The sequence below is a fragment of the Acomys minous genome (genome assembly GCF_964271855.1).
Source record: "Acomys minous genome assembly, chromosome: 6".
Classification (NCBI taxonomy): Eukaryota; Metazoa; Chordata; class Mammalia; order Rodentia; family Muridae; genus Acomys; species Acomys minous.
This window is the reverse complement of record NC_140487.1, coordinates 67,057,404-67,077,268: the sequence shown is the minus strand read 5'-3', so window position 1 is coordinate 67,077,268 and position 19,865 is coordinate 67,057,404. Positions and strand designations below refer to the sequence as shown.

Below are 19,865 nucleotides of genomic sequence, written 5' to 3'. Positions count from 1 at the left end.
ATGTTAGAGGTAATATATTGCAGAGTAAATTGAATGTAACTGGAAATTCTTGTTGTGCTTGTACTTAAATGTCTTTTGTCTCAACCCCTTCTCTCATATACTATTTTGTAAGTTGATGTCAGATTTTTCACAATCTCTGTATATTAATGACACAGCCCAAGAAGTAGAAAAAATTTAATCAGTTCTTAGAAAATGTTGAACAGTAGCTTCTACCCTAGTTTCTGAGGAACCGGATTAATTTAATTGATTTTTTTCCCCCTTCCTTCTCCTTATTTCTGAAAATAGCTTTCAAAATGTGGAGAAAATCTCAGTAAGAGAAAATCTCTGTAGACAAAGCTTGATACCAAAAAATTATAGACAATGCTTGATGCCAGTCTTTCCTTCCAAGTGCACCACAAACTTGTTTACATGCACTGAAGTCTGTCCAAAAGTACAAGAAATCATAAACTGAAACAGTACCGTGTTTACTTGTACACATCTCATTTGAACTTTCAATTTGGTGAGGAAGTGAAGATGTGTTTCTTTATATGACACGCACACACACGCACACACACACACACACATACGTACATACATACATATATACATATATATACTGGTACATAGGCAAGAAACAATGTTGGTTCCATCTTTAAAACATATCTAAAGTCCAGCATTTTTTCTTCTCTCTTGTTCCCACGCTGGTAGCCTTTATGTTACTTCAGAGCCCTCTGACTATGACCTTGCCTTGTACCCTTGCCTCCCTGTAGTCTGTTTCCAACAGCCAGTGTGTGATCACAAGTTAGAGCACCTCACTTTTCTGTTCAAAGCCCTCAGGAGTGTCTCTTCCCTGAATAAAAGCCAAGGTCATTCATTTAAGGTCTTTAATCTTGTCCCCTGAGCCTTGTCTGGATTATGCATGTACTGATTTGGGCCTCTGTTCAAATGCCACATTAATGGCTTCTTCTTTCATCTTCTATAAATGTAGTCATTAGTCCTCTTAGCAATATCTTTGAAATATATATTTTGGTTCTACTACCCTCTCATCATATTGTTTATAGCTCCTCTCCTGTTGATACCTAGAAACTCTTTTTGCTTAACTGGTAGTGTTATATTTCCCTGTTGGTTGCTATGCCTCACTCCTAGGACTCTTGTGGGCTCATACGAATTTCTTTGTATATGTCCCCATGACATTGTTTGTTGAATTTAAAAATCTATTTTAGCTTCATTTCTTTTAACTCTTTTCATCCTCAGGCTAAGTACTCTCTACAGCCGCTTCCTACTTGAGTGCTTGAGCCCCCGGCCCACAACTCTTAGATGAAGTACTCTCTACTTGGCACCCAGAAACAAACATGTCCTTGCTATGCCAGTCAGCTGGTTCCCTCACCAGCACCTCTTTGCTTGCTCTGCTCTCTCACTCTGGTTTCTTCTCCCCATTGCTTGTATGATCCGGAGAGTAGAAAACCAGTCTACTGCCTGAGAACAACACATCAAAGGAATGAGAGAGAGGTCAGTGTCTCCATGTATGATTCTCATACACATCTCTTGCTTGGCTTTGACACAGTTGAATGGGAGTGATGCTGATGCTGGGATCGAAGGAGCTCTTGATCCAATGAGCACAAGATGCAATGTGCTTTCTCTAAAACACACCTGGTCCAGGTCTTAATCTTGGCTCCTATTAGCCATGGCAGAGAAGTGATGGCGTGGGAGAGTACAACTTGGTCCTTCTGTCTTTTCAGCAACCTCCTCTGAGGAGTCGTGTAGTACGGTACCTCTTCCTAGGATGTAGGGGTGCCCTGTATTTATTGGAAGTTAGCCGCTCAGAACTGCAGCTAATATGTTCCCTTACCAGCAGATTTAAGAAAACTAATACGTAAGATTACATTAGTTTTAAAGTGTGGATCATTCAAGCACTCTTACCATGTGTTCATAGGGCTCATTGCTTTAGTATGTGAACTTACATATAAAATACTCGGTTTGATGAGAAGTAGGCCATGAACATTTTCTAGGTACTTGTGAATTTCCTGTATTCACAAAACTAAATCAATTGTATTTAACTTCCAGGGTGAAAAAGAACAACCTGTGTATGCAGTGACTGGCCTCCGGTGGGGATCCTTCCGAGATGCTGGCGTCAAAGTTAGCAAGTAAAGGATTTACTGTGGTGATGGTTGACGATTCTTTAAAAGTTTTGTTCCATCCTTACTTTTGAGCTTTCAAAATATGATGGTCTTCCAGGCCTGGGAATTGATTTAAGTATTGATAATGAAATAGGAGCAGCCAGGTAAAAGTTTAAATTCTGTAGGCAGAAAGGATAGGGAACGTTCCATAAAGAGAAGGGTATGTCTCTATCTTCAGACACATTTAGTTTAGGGTCGAGCTACCTAGAAGAGGAAACTGGCATTGCTTCTCAGACAGCAGCATGCTTAGCTAGATCCCAAGGTGCTGCCTGGGGAACCCTTATAGTCATAGTTGGTCAGAAGGACGTGTACCATGTTTTTAAAATCGCATAAGTGGAAAGACAATGGGCTGCTTCCTACAGGAGAAAGGTGGATGTCTGGCTTTGCTGACAGGAGGAATGGGCTTGGGACACGTCATTCCTGGGAAGCTGCTGGCTTTCATGGGAATAGACTTAGTTTTAGAGACTTGAGTGGAATGAAACTTCTGACTAGGAAAGAGGTGCGGAGACGTAGTGTGGGGTGGCTTCCTGAGGCCGGACTGAAGGGGACACCATGCAAGGTGCATCTCATTTCTAGTAGATGTGTAGAGGTGTCCTCCTCTTTCCTACAGGCCAGGGCTTACAGTTTTAGTTATCTGAGCTATGATTGATCTCATGTATAGCTCTCTCATCAAGAAACCTCTTTCAGCTCACGTCCAGACTGCCAAACTTTCTTCACAGAAATTTCTCATGCATCACTGCATTATCCCTGATAGTGACATTCTGACAGAGAAATGCCAGTAGAGCAGTACTGCTGTATCTCCTCCTACACCACGGTCTTCCGGGCTTCACACCTTTCTTTTTGCAAGTGTGCCATGCTTATGTTAATTCCACAAATTACCTTGTGTTTGATCTGTCATCTCAAATTCCCGCAGCTCACGGAGAACAATTGTTTAGCTTCTCTGAGAAAGTCTGCTCAGAGCAAACTGCCTTCCGCAGTGTGCTGACGAAAGGTTCAGCACTCGCTCATGTCACCTGCCTTAGCATAGCTCAGATACCTGGTCCCTGTTCTGACTGGCTTCTGAACAGTGCCTTTCAGAGTCTGCAGCTGGGTGCATAACACCTTGGCTAGGACTGACCACTGAGTCACTTTTGGTGTAAAATAAGGAAAGTCCCCTTGCCAGCCATAGGATGACCACAAGCATAGTGTCAAACTTTACTACTGGTAAAAGTACAAGGAACTGCTGACACTTCAGGAATAAACCACCTGGCTAACTGGGACAAGGAGAGAACTATAAAGGATTTAAAATCACCGTAAAGTATCAACCATCCAAGGCCCTCATCAGTCTCATCACAGTGTTAACCTGAATGGTAGTTAGGAATGCCACCACACTGGCGATATCCAACTTCCTTATTATGGGAATGTAGGCCATTATCCCTGATAGGCGGTCTGTGTTTTTATTTTAAGCCTCACCTTTTCTCTGGCTCTATACCTCTTCTTGCCGAAACTGATTTTTCCTCCCTCTTTCATGTGTCTAGATTTAACCCACTCCCAGTCATTTTCTGCTCTACACCTGTGCTTTAACCTTATGTGTTTTATGTCACAGTATGGCCACTCTAATGTTTTTGTTGTTTTTCCCTTCTTGACCCTTCTTACCAATAGTGATCAGTTCCTACCACAACACATGTAGTCACTTATAATTTATGATTATTTAGGAGCCATTAACTTCTCAAAACACAGGCCTAAAGGTAGGAATTTTATACTGTGTTCTTCTGTATGTTTATACTCAGTACATCTTTCTCCAAACATGTAATAGGAGTTAAATAAAGGCATTCTGACACAAACCATTCAGGAGCAGTCAGGTAGCACGGTTGGTATGAGAGATAAGTCCAAAGAGCGGCATCCACATCACTTTCTACTTGCAAGTAGGTATCTTTCTCTCTAGTAGTTTTTATGTGCTTAGCAATATGTAATAAATTTTCACTCTGAGACTTAACACTTGCCATATTAAAGCCATATATCATGAGTAATGTGAATATATACTGGTTTTTTAATGTGTGTACATTTGTATGAGATGAACCATAGGATCCGGGTCTATATCTTATAACACATTAGATCATGCAGCATCTGTAATACATTATCTCTATATGGCTTTATTACTCCCTCCTTGTGGCTCTTTCGACTGTATACTCAACCTATACTATGGGTGAAAGTCTGTATTATAACGACATTTGTAAACTTAGGGGTCAGAGAGACTTAGGCTATACATCTCTTATTAACCACAAGAATCTTTCTACTATCTAATTGCATTTTGTTAGATGTGGCACTAAAATTTAGGTTAAAAGTTGGGTTATGCCACAATCTTTAAGGCTCCAGAGCAACCAATCTTAGGAGAGGCACATTACTGATGAATTGATTGTTTTGGATGGTGTCTAGAACATTGGTAGCTCTTTTCATCTTTTTGTCTTGGTTTTTCTTAGGTACTGGTATCTTGGTCCACTGAAAATCAAAGCAGCCCACTTTTTCAGCACTCTTCAGGTAAATGCAATTTACAATATAGAACTTAACCTATGCTAATTTAATGAATCTCTGTAATGTACATATTTGAGATATTCTTTGCTACAGAGCCATTTTTCATGTTCAAACATTAAAATGGGGGCATTTGATTTATATAATTACAGAAAATACTCTTGTTTTGATAGACAAGCACCCTTCATACTATTTTATCTATCAAACAGTCCTCACATCTGTCTGTCTGTCTATCTATCTATCTATCCATCCGTCTGTCTGTCATCTGACCTCATTCTCTCCATGGCCAAACTCATGTTTGATTTGTCTTGGATATTTGCCTTTGTTATTCATTCACCCATCCTTGCCAGACAAGCCTTGAACAGAGTGAGCAAATGTCTAATCATGAATATGTGTATCTATATTAGTACCTGGTAATAAACTGAAGATTTGTCATGGATTATAGTTAATAATATATATATATAATATATATATAATATAGTTAATAATAACTACATATTATTAGTAGGTTCCGAACCATGTTGCTTATAGTACTTACTGTATTGGACAATACTGGTACAGAACATTTCCCTCATCACAAGGTTCTGCCAAGCAGTGCCCTCTCCATAAAATACAGTAAAAAGTAATAAAGTCTGAGGTTGTAGCATAGCATAGTGACAAAGCATTTTTATAAAGCCCTGGGTTTGATTACTAATGAGAGAGGAAGGGGGCATAGAAAAAAGCTCAGTAAGCTCATACTAATGAAAAAGCAAACAGAAAGTCACTCAATAGATGAGCTATATGCTGTGTTCTGAAAATTGGTTGTGAAAAACAAGGCTGCACTATTAATTTTAGAGTTATCTGGTATTCTTATAATTATAAAACTACATAAAATGTAGCTCTCTTAACCTAAGAAACTTCAATTGGATTAAAAAAATAAAATGGAAAAACTAAAAAGTCAGTAAAAATACTTTGAGCAAACAGACATAATTTTAAAAATCAAATAGAAAAGGCAAGCTTTTTGTACTCCTAGGGCAAAGTGATTAGTAAAAAGTATTACTGTTAAAGAGAACAGTTTCACCAGTGAAATAGTAACACTCTGGGAAGAAACCGTAGCTCTACATTTAAATGATGGCTTTCTAGATCCTATAAATACTTCCCACCCAGTGTTCATCGGGTGCTTATTGCTGTGTGCTTGGCAGATAGAGCACAAACTGCACAGGCTTTCTGGCCTCAGGAAGCAATCATGTGCCAGAGAGCAGTGCAGTGGATCAGCGGCCTGAGAGACGGCAGGAGAGAAATGCGGTGGGCAAGACAGGGCCAGAGGAGGGCCTCCTGAACTTGACTGGGGGTCAGGAAGCTTCACAATGGCATTTATCCTAAATTTGGAACTACATAGAACCAGATAAGGACATTTGGGATAGAGAAATGGGCTGTGTGGAGTCAGTGTGATAGACCATGGTCATTAATTTAGGCTGGTGCAGTAGAGTGTGCAGATGGATCTGGAAGGGCGGGGCTGGCTTCGGTGGGTAACCATGTACACAGATCTGCATTGTGGAAACGTTGTTTGGCCTCAACATGCACAAGGAGTTGGGCACGCAGAGCTATAGGCAAAGATGGTGGGAAAAGAGTGTTGAACTGCAGACGAGGGTTGCTAAAGGCAGATGGATCAAAGCACCACTGGAGTGCAGTCTCAGACGCTGGAAGAATATTAGATTGCCAGATATCCAGTCTGAGGACTAGAGTTGTGTAACTTATTTTTTTTTATTAATGTTAATGGTATTAGGGTAAGCCAAGTTTGTGGAGGAAGAGGCAATTTCAGTTTGGTGTGTGGTGAGTGTAGCCTATCTATACAAATAGGTGTAGATACAGCTGTGATTCTGTCTGGCACCCAGAGGCTCTAGGTTGAACAGATCTGTTTCCATTCTGTAAGGACATGACTGCTTTTGAGACTAGGGATTTGTAAAGGTGCTGTTCAGAACAGATGGCTAGGAGTAGCACAAAGGACTGCAAACATTTAGAAAATTGGGGAAAATAATATGACTGTACTAAGAGAAAAGCCAAAAGAGAGACCCGGCATAGCAGCCAATAGACGAGGAATTTCAAGAGAGAGAAAAAATTAGTAGTTTTAAGAAGCAACAGCAAGAGTCTAAATAAAAACAGGAGACTATCCTCTGAACTTGGTAGCTGCCAAAGGTTTGTCAAACTCCAAAGAGAATTAGATTATAACAAAGAAAGATAAGAAATAAATGTAAGTAAAGAAACAGACAATGGAGCCTTCCCTTTTCTGAGAAGGGGAGGGGTATAGGAGAAGGTGGGGTACGAGATGGGACGGGAGGAGAGGAAGGAGGGGGCTACAGTCAGGATGTAAAATGAATGAATGAATGAACGAACGAACGAACGAACAAATAAAATAAATAGAAAAAATGGAGACACTTAGCAGGTGGGTGGCACACACCTTTATTCTCAACTCTCAGGAGGCAGAAGCAGGCGTATCTGAGTTTGAGGCCAGAGTGAGCTCCAGAACAGCCAGGGCTGTACAGAGAAACTCTGTGTCTAAAAAACATAAACAAAAAAGGAGAAAGAGAGGGTGGGGAGGGAGAGAGGGAGGGAGAGATGCAGACAGCAAGGGCAGACTGTTTCATCTTCAGGACACAACCTTGAAGAGGAGAAGACAGGAAAGGTAAAAGCTGAGAGAGACAGGAGGGCAGTAGGACAGTGGTTTTTAAATGAGCAAATGTTTGTGTTTTTATGTGTCCCCAAGCAGGAGAAGGGAGGAGCGGGAAGTGACTAGAAAGGAGACTGATCAGATGACTGAGTGCGTTAAAGCCATACACAGAAGGATGTATCCTGGGTTCTCCCTGCACAGGGCAAGGGCTTCCTTTTTCACTAGACAGGAGAGACGTAGCAGTTCAGTGCCGATGGCAGTGACGCTGGAGAGATTGAGGCCTTCTCCCCAGTGGACCTCATACGCTTTGAGAACAGTTGATCCTCTGAAAGTGAAGCAGGTGGATGGAGGTAGAGGTGGCACAGAATACTTACCCTAAATGTCAAGAGAATGTGTGCTGTCCCATAGCTTGTGGGTTTGTAATGTCACTGTTAGGCTCCTCTGCTTTCTGTGTATACTCAGCAGGAGTATGGGTTTCCTCCCAATAAATGTTGAGCCCTGATTTAGGGCTCCCTCCCTCTCTCTCCCTCACAAACATATACACATGCAGACATTGATGATGATGATAGACTAAAACATACTATAAACATATCTAGTGTGAGAACGATGGGCTTTGAGGCAGGAAGAGGCCTGAGGCTGGATTTGAATTGAGTCATAGCCAGAACATTCCGTCCTTCTCATGGAGTATGATCCCAGTAGTGCCGTAGGTGTTGGATGCGACTGATTTCATTAGGTTTTTGCGTGCCATCGATAAACTGAGGGTGCATTTATTATGGGACCACTCTGCTCATTCATATTGATTTCTGTTGTTTGGATAAGTAAATGTGAGCAGTAGTTGTCAGTTCAATTTGGTTTTTTGTTTTATGTTAGGGGAAGTAATAGAGACCACAGGCTCTGTATTCTTGGCTTTTAAAGCAAGGTTTTTAAAGAAAAGAGAAGCTTGAAGGCTTCCTAATTCCAAAGCAGAGAAAACTTTGCCCACTGAAGAGACAGGTAGCTTGCTAGAATTCTGCCCTTTGCAGCACTTAGCCCTCAGTTAGGACTTACGTGTACACGCTGAAAGCTGCTTTCTTCTTCATTAACAGGAGTGGCCTCAGACGCATCAGGCCTCCATCTCTTACACGGGCCCTACAGAGAGACCTCCCAGTGAGCCAGAAGAGACCCCTCCCCGCCCTTCTCTGTACAGGAGAATATTGCGCAGGCTTGCCTCGTTCTGGGCACAGCCACAGGATGGTGAGCGATGTGGTGACTATGAATTACAAACCCTGCTCAATCTTAAAATGCCCTGGAGCAGACACCCAGAACCAGTTCTAGAGATGGAGCGGGTGGAGCCGTTCTAGCCTTGCTGAATTCAGATTTCTAGGCGCCATCAGGGCAGGCTCAATGTCTTGTGAATGGGCACCCCACTTTCTCTGCACTCTGTCACTGACGTTTGTGCTATTGTGCTGCTTTCAGTGAGGGTGCTTTTACGGCTGAGAAAGCCAGACAAAGCCACCAGCAGCTCAGCTGTCTGCCTGCCTGCCTACCCCACCCCTGTGTGTGTGTGTGTGTGTGTGTGTGTGTGTGTGTGTGTGTGTGTGTGTGTGGTGTGATTAGAAACATTGACCCATGTCTGATGGATTTCCACAGCCTTCTCCCGAGATGTGACCCCAGCAGTCTGGAATGATAAACAACTGTCCACCATTGAACTGTCTATCACAACTCGAAACAGCCAACTTGACCTGATGGTAAGTATACTCTTAAAAAAAAAAAGAAAAAAGAATTTGGTGTGCAGGGGGAAGGGGTGGCAGGTGACAGGTACTTTTCTTGCACTACTTCAGTATTTTTGTGGGCATAGAGAGGAAAGGATCTAGTGACGGGAGATAGAGTGTGCCTTTGAGAAGTGTCAGCTTGAGTGCACTGGGCACAAGAGCTCAAGGGTATCTCAATAAATGTTTTGCTCATACTTGGGTGAAAAGCTAGAAACAGTTGAACTTTCACTTGAGTAAATATGCATTATTTTTAAAACTATATTAAATACATAAACTCAGATTTCCTAGGAGAAACACATCTCTATAGGGGTTTGTTTGGTTTTGGTGAGACAGGGTCTTGCTATGTGGTACAGGCTAGCCTCAAATTTCCTGCTTCAGCCTCCTAAATAGTGGAATCACAGGCCACTGTGCCACACGTGGCCTTACATATATGATTTAATTTGGAAACAATCTATAGATAAGCACTGCCCAAAGCTATTAATCTTACGTGGCTATTTAAATTTAAGTTACACAGGATTAAAATACAGTTTAAAATGCAGTTTCTCAGCCATGGTAGCCATATTTTAAGTGCTCCATAGCTATATGTAGCTTATAGCTACTATCCTAAGCATGCAGATATGGAAAATTCCATCAGTGTAGAAATTTCTATTGGCTAGTGCTGCTGTAGTCAGTGCACTAAAGCAACAAGAAAACACAAGAAGTGAAATAAACCAAACCGACTGTCAGCTGATTTTATGTTCCCTATAAGTAAAGAATTGACTTTCTAATATTAAATGATGGAAAGTCAAAAGAATGATATTTTGTGGTATGTGAGATGTGAAAGTCACATTTCACAATCCATATATAACAATCCACATGTAACAATCCTGTGTTACAGTACTCTATTTCTCCTATAGCTGCCCTTGTACCACAGCAGAGGGGGTGGAGTAGTTGTGACAGAGACTATGTCGCCTCAAAGCCTTAGATGGTTGCTATCTGGCCAGTTTTGGAAAAAGCATACTGAACCTGGAAAGGAAAAAATTTAGTTACTTACATTAACAACAGTGCCAGTATAAGTTGTTCTTACTGTGGGCTAGTTATTATAATATTTCAGCTTTTATGAAAACCACAGTAGTCCATTTGCCAATCAGAAAACTGGTGGCTGGAGCTGCAGTGAAGTGGGAAGGCTAATCCCTCCTTTACTCTTCAGAGTATTGATTTGTTTTCTACTTAAACAAGTAATATGTGTCTCTTGTAAAGTATTTGCAAGCACAGCCCTCCTTACCTTCTGAAATAAATCCAGCTGAATTAAAGAACTGCATTTAAAAGCCGGGTGTTAGCTGGGCGTGGTGGCGCACGCCTTTAATCCCAGCACTCGGGAGGCAGAGGCAGGCGGATCGCTGTGAGTTCGAGGCTAGCCTGGTCTACAAAATGAGTCCAGGACAGCCAAGGCTACACAGAGAGACCCTGTCTCGAAAAACCAAAAATAAATAAATAAATAAATAAATAAATAAATAAATAAATAAAATAAATAAAAGCCGGGTGTTGTGGCACATGCCTGTAATCCCAGCACTTGGGGAGGCAGAGGCAGGTGGATCTCTGTGGGTTGGAGGCCAGTCTGGTCTGCAAAGAGAGTCCAGGACAGCCAAGGCTACACAGAGAAACCCTGTTTTGAAAAAACAACCAAACAAGAAACATAGAAGTAAATTTAAATAATAAAATTATTTAAGTAATTTACATGATTATCAGTATAAATTTGGAACGTACAAAAGGTTTTCTAAGCATGACACCTAAGGCAAATTTTATATTGATGCATTCATCTACTTATTTAAAAGATAAACTTCTGAGTGACAGTCGGGGAGAATATTAGAATGTGGCAGGTCACACTTATTAGCGTTCCTTATCACAGGCTCCTCATATAAATCAATAAGGAGTGAACAGAAACAATATTAAATAATGTGCTAAAGGCTAAAAATAGAAAATGCACAAAGGGAAACATCCTAGGAAAAATAACTCATATTTGCTGAGTTTATTACATGGGAGTCATTGTCCTAAGAATCTTACATAAATTAGTTATTTTATCCTCAGATTTACACCATGTGTGTCTATGCAATAACATTAAGCTGCATTTTATATTAAGGGTAACGAAAAGTGTTCAAAGAAACACCAATTGACATAGTAGCTACTGGGTCACCATGTGTTGCACAGCACACTAGCCCTCAGAGGTGCTGGGCTCGGGAACTGAGCCGTCTCTTATCCTTCACGAGACTGTAAGTTATAAGACTCTATTTTTGGCCGTGTATATAAGGTTCCCAGAACCCATGCATACCCCTTGCCCTGGCACGTGTACATGTTTAGCTTATGGGCGCCAGCAGTGAATGCTTAGTGTTCATGGTCTTCCCTTACTTAACACAGAATTCTGAAACTGCCGTAAATGGATGAGGTTGAAAAGTCCTCTGTGCAGAGGGATCTTTGAAAAGAAGATAAAATTTCTATTACACGTTTTCTTTATTCTTGGTCTTTGGGAACAACGTGCCGCCAGCATTTTGCTCATGTTCTTTTGCCATTGTTCTTTTCTGTGATGACGGAATCTGTGAGTGCACTGAGCTCACTGAGCATGTGATGGCAGCTCTAGATGAGCGCTTATCTTTGTGCTAATTACAAAGGTATGTGACACTACTTCTTATCATTAGTGGAGCACTGTCACTGCTTTTCCTTTTTCCCTCACCACTTTGCAAAAGCAAATACAATAATATATTCAGACACTGTAGCTGTCGTGTAGTAGCTTGAAATGTTTACTTCTCATTAAAATAATATACCCATAGTATGAAAACAGCTTTAGGATTATGGAATGTCAGAAATTTAATCTCTTAAATAAGCATGTTTATTCTTTAATAGCAAAGCACACTAAATAGATTGATTAAATGGATATTGATGCTTTTATTTAAAGTAATACATCATCTTCATATTTACTAATGTTGCAAGATGCTCATCATATAGTGCTGACTGAAAAACCAATTTTAAATGATTTTCATGAAACGGTTGTTTCCATTTTTATTCCAAAAAGAAAAACTGCCCCCTAAAATGAACTCTGTGAATGGTGCAGATAAAGGCTCCAATTTCATTTCCTCATTCCAGTAGCCAGTTGTCCAGGCCAGTTTACTGAAGCGCCACCTTTCCCCTAGAGACCAGACAGGTGATGGTGAGCCACCCAGTGTGGGTGCTAGGAACTGAACTCAGCTCCTCTAGAAGAGCAGCAAGCATGCTTATCTCCTGAGCCACTGCCTCAGCCCAATGCCTTCTATAAATACTTTAGAATGTTTATTAGGTTCCTCATAGTTTTATAAGGTTGCATTGTTCACATAGATCAATTTGAGGAGAAATGGCATTTCTATAGTATTGACCTTTCTGGCATATCAATGTGATGTATCCCTTCATTTACTGAGGTCTTCAATATCTCTCAATGAAGTTTTATGGTTTCCTCTATAGCATTTGTCTATTGCTGGGTGTATTCCTGGTTATCTTACTTTTGATGCTTTTATCAATATAATCTCTTAAAACTTCATCTCTAACTAACTGAAGAGAGAGACAGACATGCAACTGATTTTTGTGTGTGTTATGCTGAATCAACATCCTAATTAAATTCTTATTAGTTATGTTTGCCTATGGGTTCTTTTAGATTTTGCTATTATCAACAGTGCCAGTTTCATTTCTTCCTTTTAAACACTTTATAATCCTTTGTCTTTCCTCACTGCCCTGTGAGGACTTTAGTGGTGCTGGACAGAAGTAACACTGAATTTGATAGAATTTTTTGGATTCCTTTTATTATATAAGAAAGTTTCTCATAAAGAAAACTTTACTAGGTTTGCCAAGAGTTTTATTAACTTTAAATATCTTGGACATTGGACATTAAATTCTATTAAGTATCTTTGCACCATCCATTAAGACAATAAGGTTCTCATCCTCTGCCAATATGAGTTGATTTTTGAATGGCTGTGAGACTATTGGCCAAGATGCAGAACAAGCAGTGGCTTTGCCTTCACACCTTAAACCTGGACAAAATCTGTGAAATAACTGCTGGCAAGACTCAAGTAGCATAGGACAGGGATCCCAGAGAGAAGGCCACAGACAAGGTAAGCCTATCCCTGCCTCGTGCTTGGGCGAGGCCACAGCGTGAGTATGGGCTTACCAGGAGTGCAGGCTCTCCTTGGGAAGGCATCCTTGAGAACTCAGGGGGCATCCGGGCAATGTAAAAGAAAGCTGCCCTGAAGAGAGAGCCAGGCACCCACAGATCTCTGTGGCCTTCATCTGTATTTTTCACTGATAGATAAATATGAGAAGTCAACAGAGTTGAATACAGAACTCCCAAGAAACAGGCTTAGTCCTGGAAGATTCAATCACACACAGGACCAACAAGTATGTTTCCACCAGGTAAAGGTGAGCACTGTTGTCAGGCAGGCTTCAGGTGTTGATCCTTAAAAACGCATTTCTACCATAATGGGACAAAACTAGTCTGATTCCAGGCTATTTCCTTTAGCAAAATCTGGAGACTAACCTGCAGAGTCAGCATTTCCAGGTAACCCAACTGTGCCTCCAAATAAAGCTCAAGAAAGATGTCAACAGACTATAACCACTGGATAGCCACAGGCCCAATGGGCCAGCTGCCTGCAAGCTAGAATGCTGTTCCATTTCACTGGAATGCAAACACACCAACACATACGTGCTGCAAGGTGGCCTTTACATAGTACACAGAACCTAGTGGCCATCATAGAGACTCTGGAGAACTCTCTCTGTCCTTAACAAAGACACATGTTGGTGTCTATTCTCACTGGAGCATGGCTTTGCTGCCTGCTGCAAGTCTAAATATGCCAGCTTCTTTCCCTGTATCTTCTGTGTGTTAGGCCTGGCTGGTAGATAGTTTCCCTGCTCCTCTGTGCCACTTTCAAGGCCATGTCCCATCATCATTTCCTTGTCCTGGCATCTTCTGAACCTTCGCTGCTCCTGCTCATTTCTCCATAATGTTCTTTCCTGGCTCACTGCCTCCCTCTGCAGTCAGACTCATCTCGATTCTTAGCACGGCAGGCAGAGTGACCCTATTACAAACACGCCAGAACATTTCCCTCCTTGGAGCCCTCCACTGCATCTCACTCAGCCTAGAAGGCACATTCCTTAAAGTGGTCTACAGAGCTCTACCCATCAAGATGCTCTCTTCTCCCCTCCCCCACCTTCATGTTTTTCTTGCCCCTGCCACTCAGTCTACCCTAGGCATATGGACTTCTTCACTGTTGTCTGTATATTTCAGGGATGCCTCCCCCACCTGAATGTCTCTACCAGTAGTTAGTTCCCTTTGTATGGATGGCGTGTCCTCAGAACAGTGGTTTTCAAAGTATGGTCTTTAGATTGGCAGCATCAGATCACCAGGACATCGTCTGAAATAGAAATCCTTGAGCTTCACAACAGGCCTACTGAGCTAGGAACTCTGAGGATAACAGAGTTTGAGTAGTAGGTTTTTATATTAACTTTTAACCAACAATGCAAACAGGATCCTGATGTTAATCAGCCCTCCAGGGCTACTCACTAAAACCTGAAGATGGCTTCCCCTGATGAGGGTCACTTTCTCACCTGGCCTCTCTTTAAAAATAGTCGTCGCTGGGGAGATGGCTCCGTGGTGTATGCGCACTCTTTCAGAAGGCCCAGGGCCCAGAGCCCACGCAGCAGCTCACAACCATCCAACTCTACTTCCAGGGGACCCAGCACCCTCTTCAGACCTCCATGGATATCCTGAATGCATTTAGTGCATGCAGATACATGCAGGCAAAACATGCATACACAGAAAGTAAAAGAAAGAAATGTGTTTTAAAACAGCACTGCCACTTGTGCCATCTCAGGCCCATCGTCCACCCATGATGTTTTCTAGGTACTCGGATGTGCTTCTAGCACACCTACTTCCACTGTGCAGAATAGCACACGGCTTTGCTCGTCTGTCTTCTCCCTGCGCTCCCCACAGTGAAATGTGGGGTCTTCGTGGGCAGAACTCTGTGTTCTGCTCAATGATGTAACCCGAACATTCTGAGGCAGATGGGATGTGGCTAGCACTCGGTAGGTAGTGAACCCCGGCGGTCACTATCAGAACATTGCTCTGTAGTTCCTAGTTGATCCAGCTGTGCTTCCGTTGTCCCTCTGAAACGCAGGCAACGGCTCTCAGCGGCTTGTGAATGTTCTCCTGGGCCTACATGTTTTCAACTCCCCCGAGAAGGCCACACAGAAGTGTTGGGATTGCTTCACGAAAGCGAGGCTTGTGTTACTCGCTAATGACTAGTAGCAAACTGAGGAGGGACACAGGAATCATGATCCTTTCCAAAGCACTTCCTTGTGGGTCAGTCTTCCAGAGCTTTGTATGGATAGAACTGTGTTTTACAACCATTTTTAGGGAATCAATAGGCCGCTGCTTTCTGCTCTGGTTGCATATCATGTTTGCATTTTGAGCATTTTAAAGAACACAGACACCTGTGGGTAACAGGTGCATTAACCCAATTTCCAAGTCTTAACATTCATATTCTTCATCTTTCTAGAGCAAAGAGGACTTTATGAACATTTGCATTGAGCCTGACACTGTCAGCAAAGGAGATTTCATAACCATAGGGTAAGTGCCTGGTCTGTAGGAAATGGGGCTCATCAAATAAATTGTGCCCTCAAACCTTTCAGTTCAGAGAAGGCTGTCTACTTAAGATGAGGACCTGGCAAAGGCCTTGGCTGTCTGGGAATTCTGGCCTTTGTTTTTTTATAACAGAGCTGGCATGCCGGGTACCTGTGTACTTTGGCCCTCTCTGCTCATTTTGGGGAGAACAGAATTTAACAGTTTGCCTTCCAATTGAAGTTGAAGAATTCAGTGTTTCAGGCAGAGCTAAGGACTCTAGTTTCAGCCCAAGAGCTTGACTGCCTCCTCACTGGCTTTGGGACTCTAACTTAGTCATTGACTTGTCTGAATCCTTTCCCATCTGTAAAACAGAAGGTACCATCACGTCTACCACCCCAGAACTGCTTCTCAGTATCAAGGAGGCTTTTGACACCGAGCAGCACTTCCCAGCATCTTTTACTATGCACGCCATTCACCTTGTCTTCCTGTTCCTAGAACACCAGGGACAAACTTGAAAGGACACTGAATACCTGGACATTTCCCAGGCTTCCCTTTTTCTAATACAGTGGATTCTTCCAAGTTCTGCCGGATTTGTTAAATCCTGCCTTGGCTGGAACTTCATTGGCTGTAAACCCTCCAGACATCTTCAGAGTATCTAAGGAGCTGTGTGTTCCCATGCCAACCAGAAGTCTGCTCACTGTCTTTGCTTTGTCCTAGTGCTCCCTCTCGTGCCCGCTCACGGGTTGGACATTGCTGCTGCAACAGCTGTGTCTCCATGGCTGCGTCATTATCTAGTCCAGCGTAGGCAGCAGAATGGCTTTCATTAGTCTGTGTTGTTCTTGCCTTTGATACCAATTTTTTAGATACTGAATGGTCCCTTCTGCAGCCGTTGATTGCTCTAGCTGTATAATAAAGCGAAGAAGGAAAAGCCATATCTTAAGTGAGTCTAGCTAGTGGGAACAGCCATATTCAAATCTCCTTTACAAAACTGACACCCAAAACAAAAACCCACTGTGTCTCTTAAGTAAAATGGCTTTATGTTCAGCATTCTTACCAAGTTTTCCTTTCATTCTTGAGGGAAATAAATTTGTGTAAATCATGTGATCATTGAATGTCTGAATAGAACATGGTGAAGCTGCTTTTGAAACTCTGAGGACAATTTCATACATGAAAGAATTGCTGCTTCCAAATAACAAGAGATAATGGACTTTTTTTTTTTTTTTTTTTTTTAAGACAGGGTCTCTTATAAGTCCAAGCTTAACTTAACTCCCCAAGTAGCTCAAGCTGGCCTTAGACTCTTGCCTCTGTCTCTTTCCCTCTTTTTGTATTTACCGTAACTAGCCAAATGGGGTACAAGTGCACTGAGGACATGCATGTTTATGTCTGACTGCTTGACTCCAAGGCCATTTAGCCAAGGTTAATGTGCTAGGTAGGCTGTTACATATGGAGAATCATCAGAAAATAGCCAAGACTCTTTATAGGGATAAAATTATCTACCCTAAACTAGAATAAAACCACTTTGTCCTTAACAAAGAACCAAGTAACAGAAACTTGATGCTTTCCTCAAATGACTGAATTACATCCTAATTTTTAAAGTTGAGATGAACAGCTTAAGAACTAGATAGCTATAGAACCATTTAAAAAATAAAGAGCAATTGAGAGACATTTCATCTCAGCTTTATGGAGTCAGTTTTCTCAATCTAGAACATACCACAACACTGGACAAGGATCATAGGGAGAATTAGTCACTGAGCCCTGGTCTCCATAGCCTCTCTTGCTTGCCCTCATAGGGGAGAGCTCGGCTTTTCTGAGGGCTAATGTAGTTGCTATCAAAGGTTCTGACCTAGTCTTTTCTTTTACTAATAGAAGTAAGAAGGTGAGAGACCCTGGCCTGCGTGCGGCTGGTGCTGAGTGTCTGCAAGCCAGCCACTGCTCCCTGGTTCTTCCTGAGGTAAGGCAGGCTCACCTGTTGGCGTTAGTCTGTCACTCCCTTTTCTTCTGCTTTTTTCCATGTTAACTGACTGCCATTTAAGTACCTTCTGTTTGACAAACTCGAAATCAGGTCTGAGTTAAAGGAGACCAAAAAAGAAAGGCAAAAGCATCTAAGGTGCTGATTTGGAGCAGGCCTCTGAGGCCTTTGAGTCTCTAAGCCAAGGTTCTCCCGCAAAGAGATCCTTAGGCCCCCTGACCTTTGTTTTTCATGCCAGTAATGAAAAAGATGTTTCTATTAGTGGAAGAATTTTCTAGCTGGTGAATGGTGAGTTTTATTTTTTCTTGTACATTTGCGATATACTGCCATACTTAGAATAATGACCTTTGTTAAGTCGGAACAGTACGTGGAGGTCGCTCAACTGAAGCTGATTTGATTTACCTAGGCCTCTGAAGAGCTCTGGCTGTGCTGCTGCTGTCCTGGCACTGCCACCATAATCTCCTGCACAAAAGCTCAATTAAATGAGCTCTGCCAGGACGCTGTAGAGTCTGAAATGACCCTGTGGTGACACATCCAAGCCTGACGCTCAGGAAGTCTCGGGGATAATGAACATGGGTCGGTGGGCACAAGAGCTCCCTGAGAACTAGCTGTCTTTGTTGCTTTTAGCTTGGAAGGATTAGAACCCCTGGCTGTAGGTTACATGCTCATCAGTCTTCCCCTAACGATCTCCTTCCTTATTTGCTATGTTAGTTCCTTGACAATTTCATCCAACATGGAAGGGCTCCTGCCTTTTCATAAGTATTTAAAAATTTAAACCTTATTTATGTATGCTCCAAAGTGTTTGAGATAGTAATTTTAAAAAGGAAAAATCTCTCTTCTTGGAGTGGAAATAGTTGTTTCCAGAACCAGTCAGTACTGGGAGATTTTGTTCGGATGTGTGCCCTCAGCAGAGATGCTTTTTCCTGCGGTGAGGTCACAGGTGTGCTCAGAACTCTCCTCTCTCTAGGGAACCGAAGGCTCTTTCAGCATTGACAGCGAGGAGTATGAAGCCATGCCTGTGGAGGTCAAACTACTGCCCAGGAAACTGCAGTTCTTCTGTGATCCGAGGAAGAGAGAGCAAATGCTGCAGAGCACATCCCAGTGAGCTGGCAGCACGGAGGGCATTCCCAGGCTGCACCCTCGAGCCACCAGTGGGACCACAAGGGGATGAGTGTGTTTCATCCATCCCCAGAGTGTCACAGGATCCCAAGGGATTTTCATGGCAAGTACCCCAGACCCTTCCTTTAGTGCTCCCGAAAGCACATGCCCTGTCGCCCATTGCTCAGCATTCTGTTCGCCCTTGTGTTCCTTGTGTTGTGGTAGTTGATCCCTCCTACCCAGCAGCTGTCTCAGGCTGGTTCAAGGATGTTCTTGCATTCAGTGAGTTGGAAAGGGCTGGGATTCTGTTACTGGCCCACAGTGGAGAGTGGAATCTGTCCCAGTTCTCTAACCGTCCTAGGGCGTCCGAGGAAAGCAGCTGCCACCTTCAGGTGCCTCTCCCATTCTGGCTCTCATGGGTGCTGCCCCTTCATGAGCGCTCTGCTTTGCTTGCTTGTCTCAGTCTGGAAGCAAATGTGAAGTTGTTCCCTCTTCAGCCAAGGCTACCGTATTGTAAAATGCTATGTAAAAAACAGACTAGCGCTTCTTCATTGTTAGTTTGCATGTGTAAAACTGAGGCGCATGTTGAAAGCTAACTGACTTGGGGCTGGCAGGAGGGCAGGGTTCTTCATTTTACAGGCTGCTTCCCCAGGGGCATCAACCATCCCTGGAGAAAGTGCTTTAAAACTACTTCATAAACTTCTGATTTTCCCAAATGTATCATATATATATTTTTTAAAAATCACATATTCATGTTGACACCTATCATTTTTCATGGGAAGCGAAACAGTTGTTAATGTACTTTCTAGTGTTGTGTAAATACGTTATTTAAAAATAAAAATTGTTACATCATTCTTTTAAACATATACAGTGTATTTAAAATGCACCCCTCATTTATAGGACCAGGGAGGGAGGGAGGGTGCTGTGACACGGATGTAGAGTAAATTAATTAATTAAAAATAATAATAAACTAGTAAACTAAAGTCTTCACTATTTGAAAATTTCAAAAAATTTTTTCTCCCTTGGGTGGTATATCTCTATATACCACGGTCAGCAAAGGAATCTTATCATAGTTTATTTTTTATGTATGGCATTCTTTATCATTTGCTTTTTATCAGTA

At 42.2% G+C, this 19,865-nt stretch overlaps 1 protein-coding gene across 2 annotated transcripts in view; it reads left to right on the top strand.

The window, feature by feature from the left end:
* AGK (acylglycerol kinase) overlaps nt 1-19,611 on the top strand; it is a 73,682-nt gene extending 54,071 nt beyond the window's left edge. For both annotated transcript variants that reach the window (XM_084785818.1, XM_084785819.1), the window contains exons 10-16: nt 2,044-2,123; nt 4,616-4,673; nt 8,397-8,544; nt 8,941-9,038; nt 15,614-15,684; nt 17,545-17,629; nt 18,615-19,611. In XM_084785818.1, the coding sequence (XP_084641944.1) occupies nt 2,044-2,123; nt 4,616-4,673; nt 8,397-8,544; nt 8,941-9,038; nt 15,614-15,684; nt 17,545-17,629; nt 18,615-18,752 (678 nt within the window). In that variant the 3' untranslated portion in view covers nt 18,753-19,611. The remainder of the gene's footprint in view (nt 1-2,043; nt 2,124-4,615; nt 4,674-8,396; nt 8,545-8,940; nt 9,039-15,613; nt 15,685-17,544; nt 17,630-18,614) is intronic.
* The last annotated feature ends 254 nt before the right edge of the window (nt 19,612-19,865 follow it).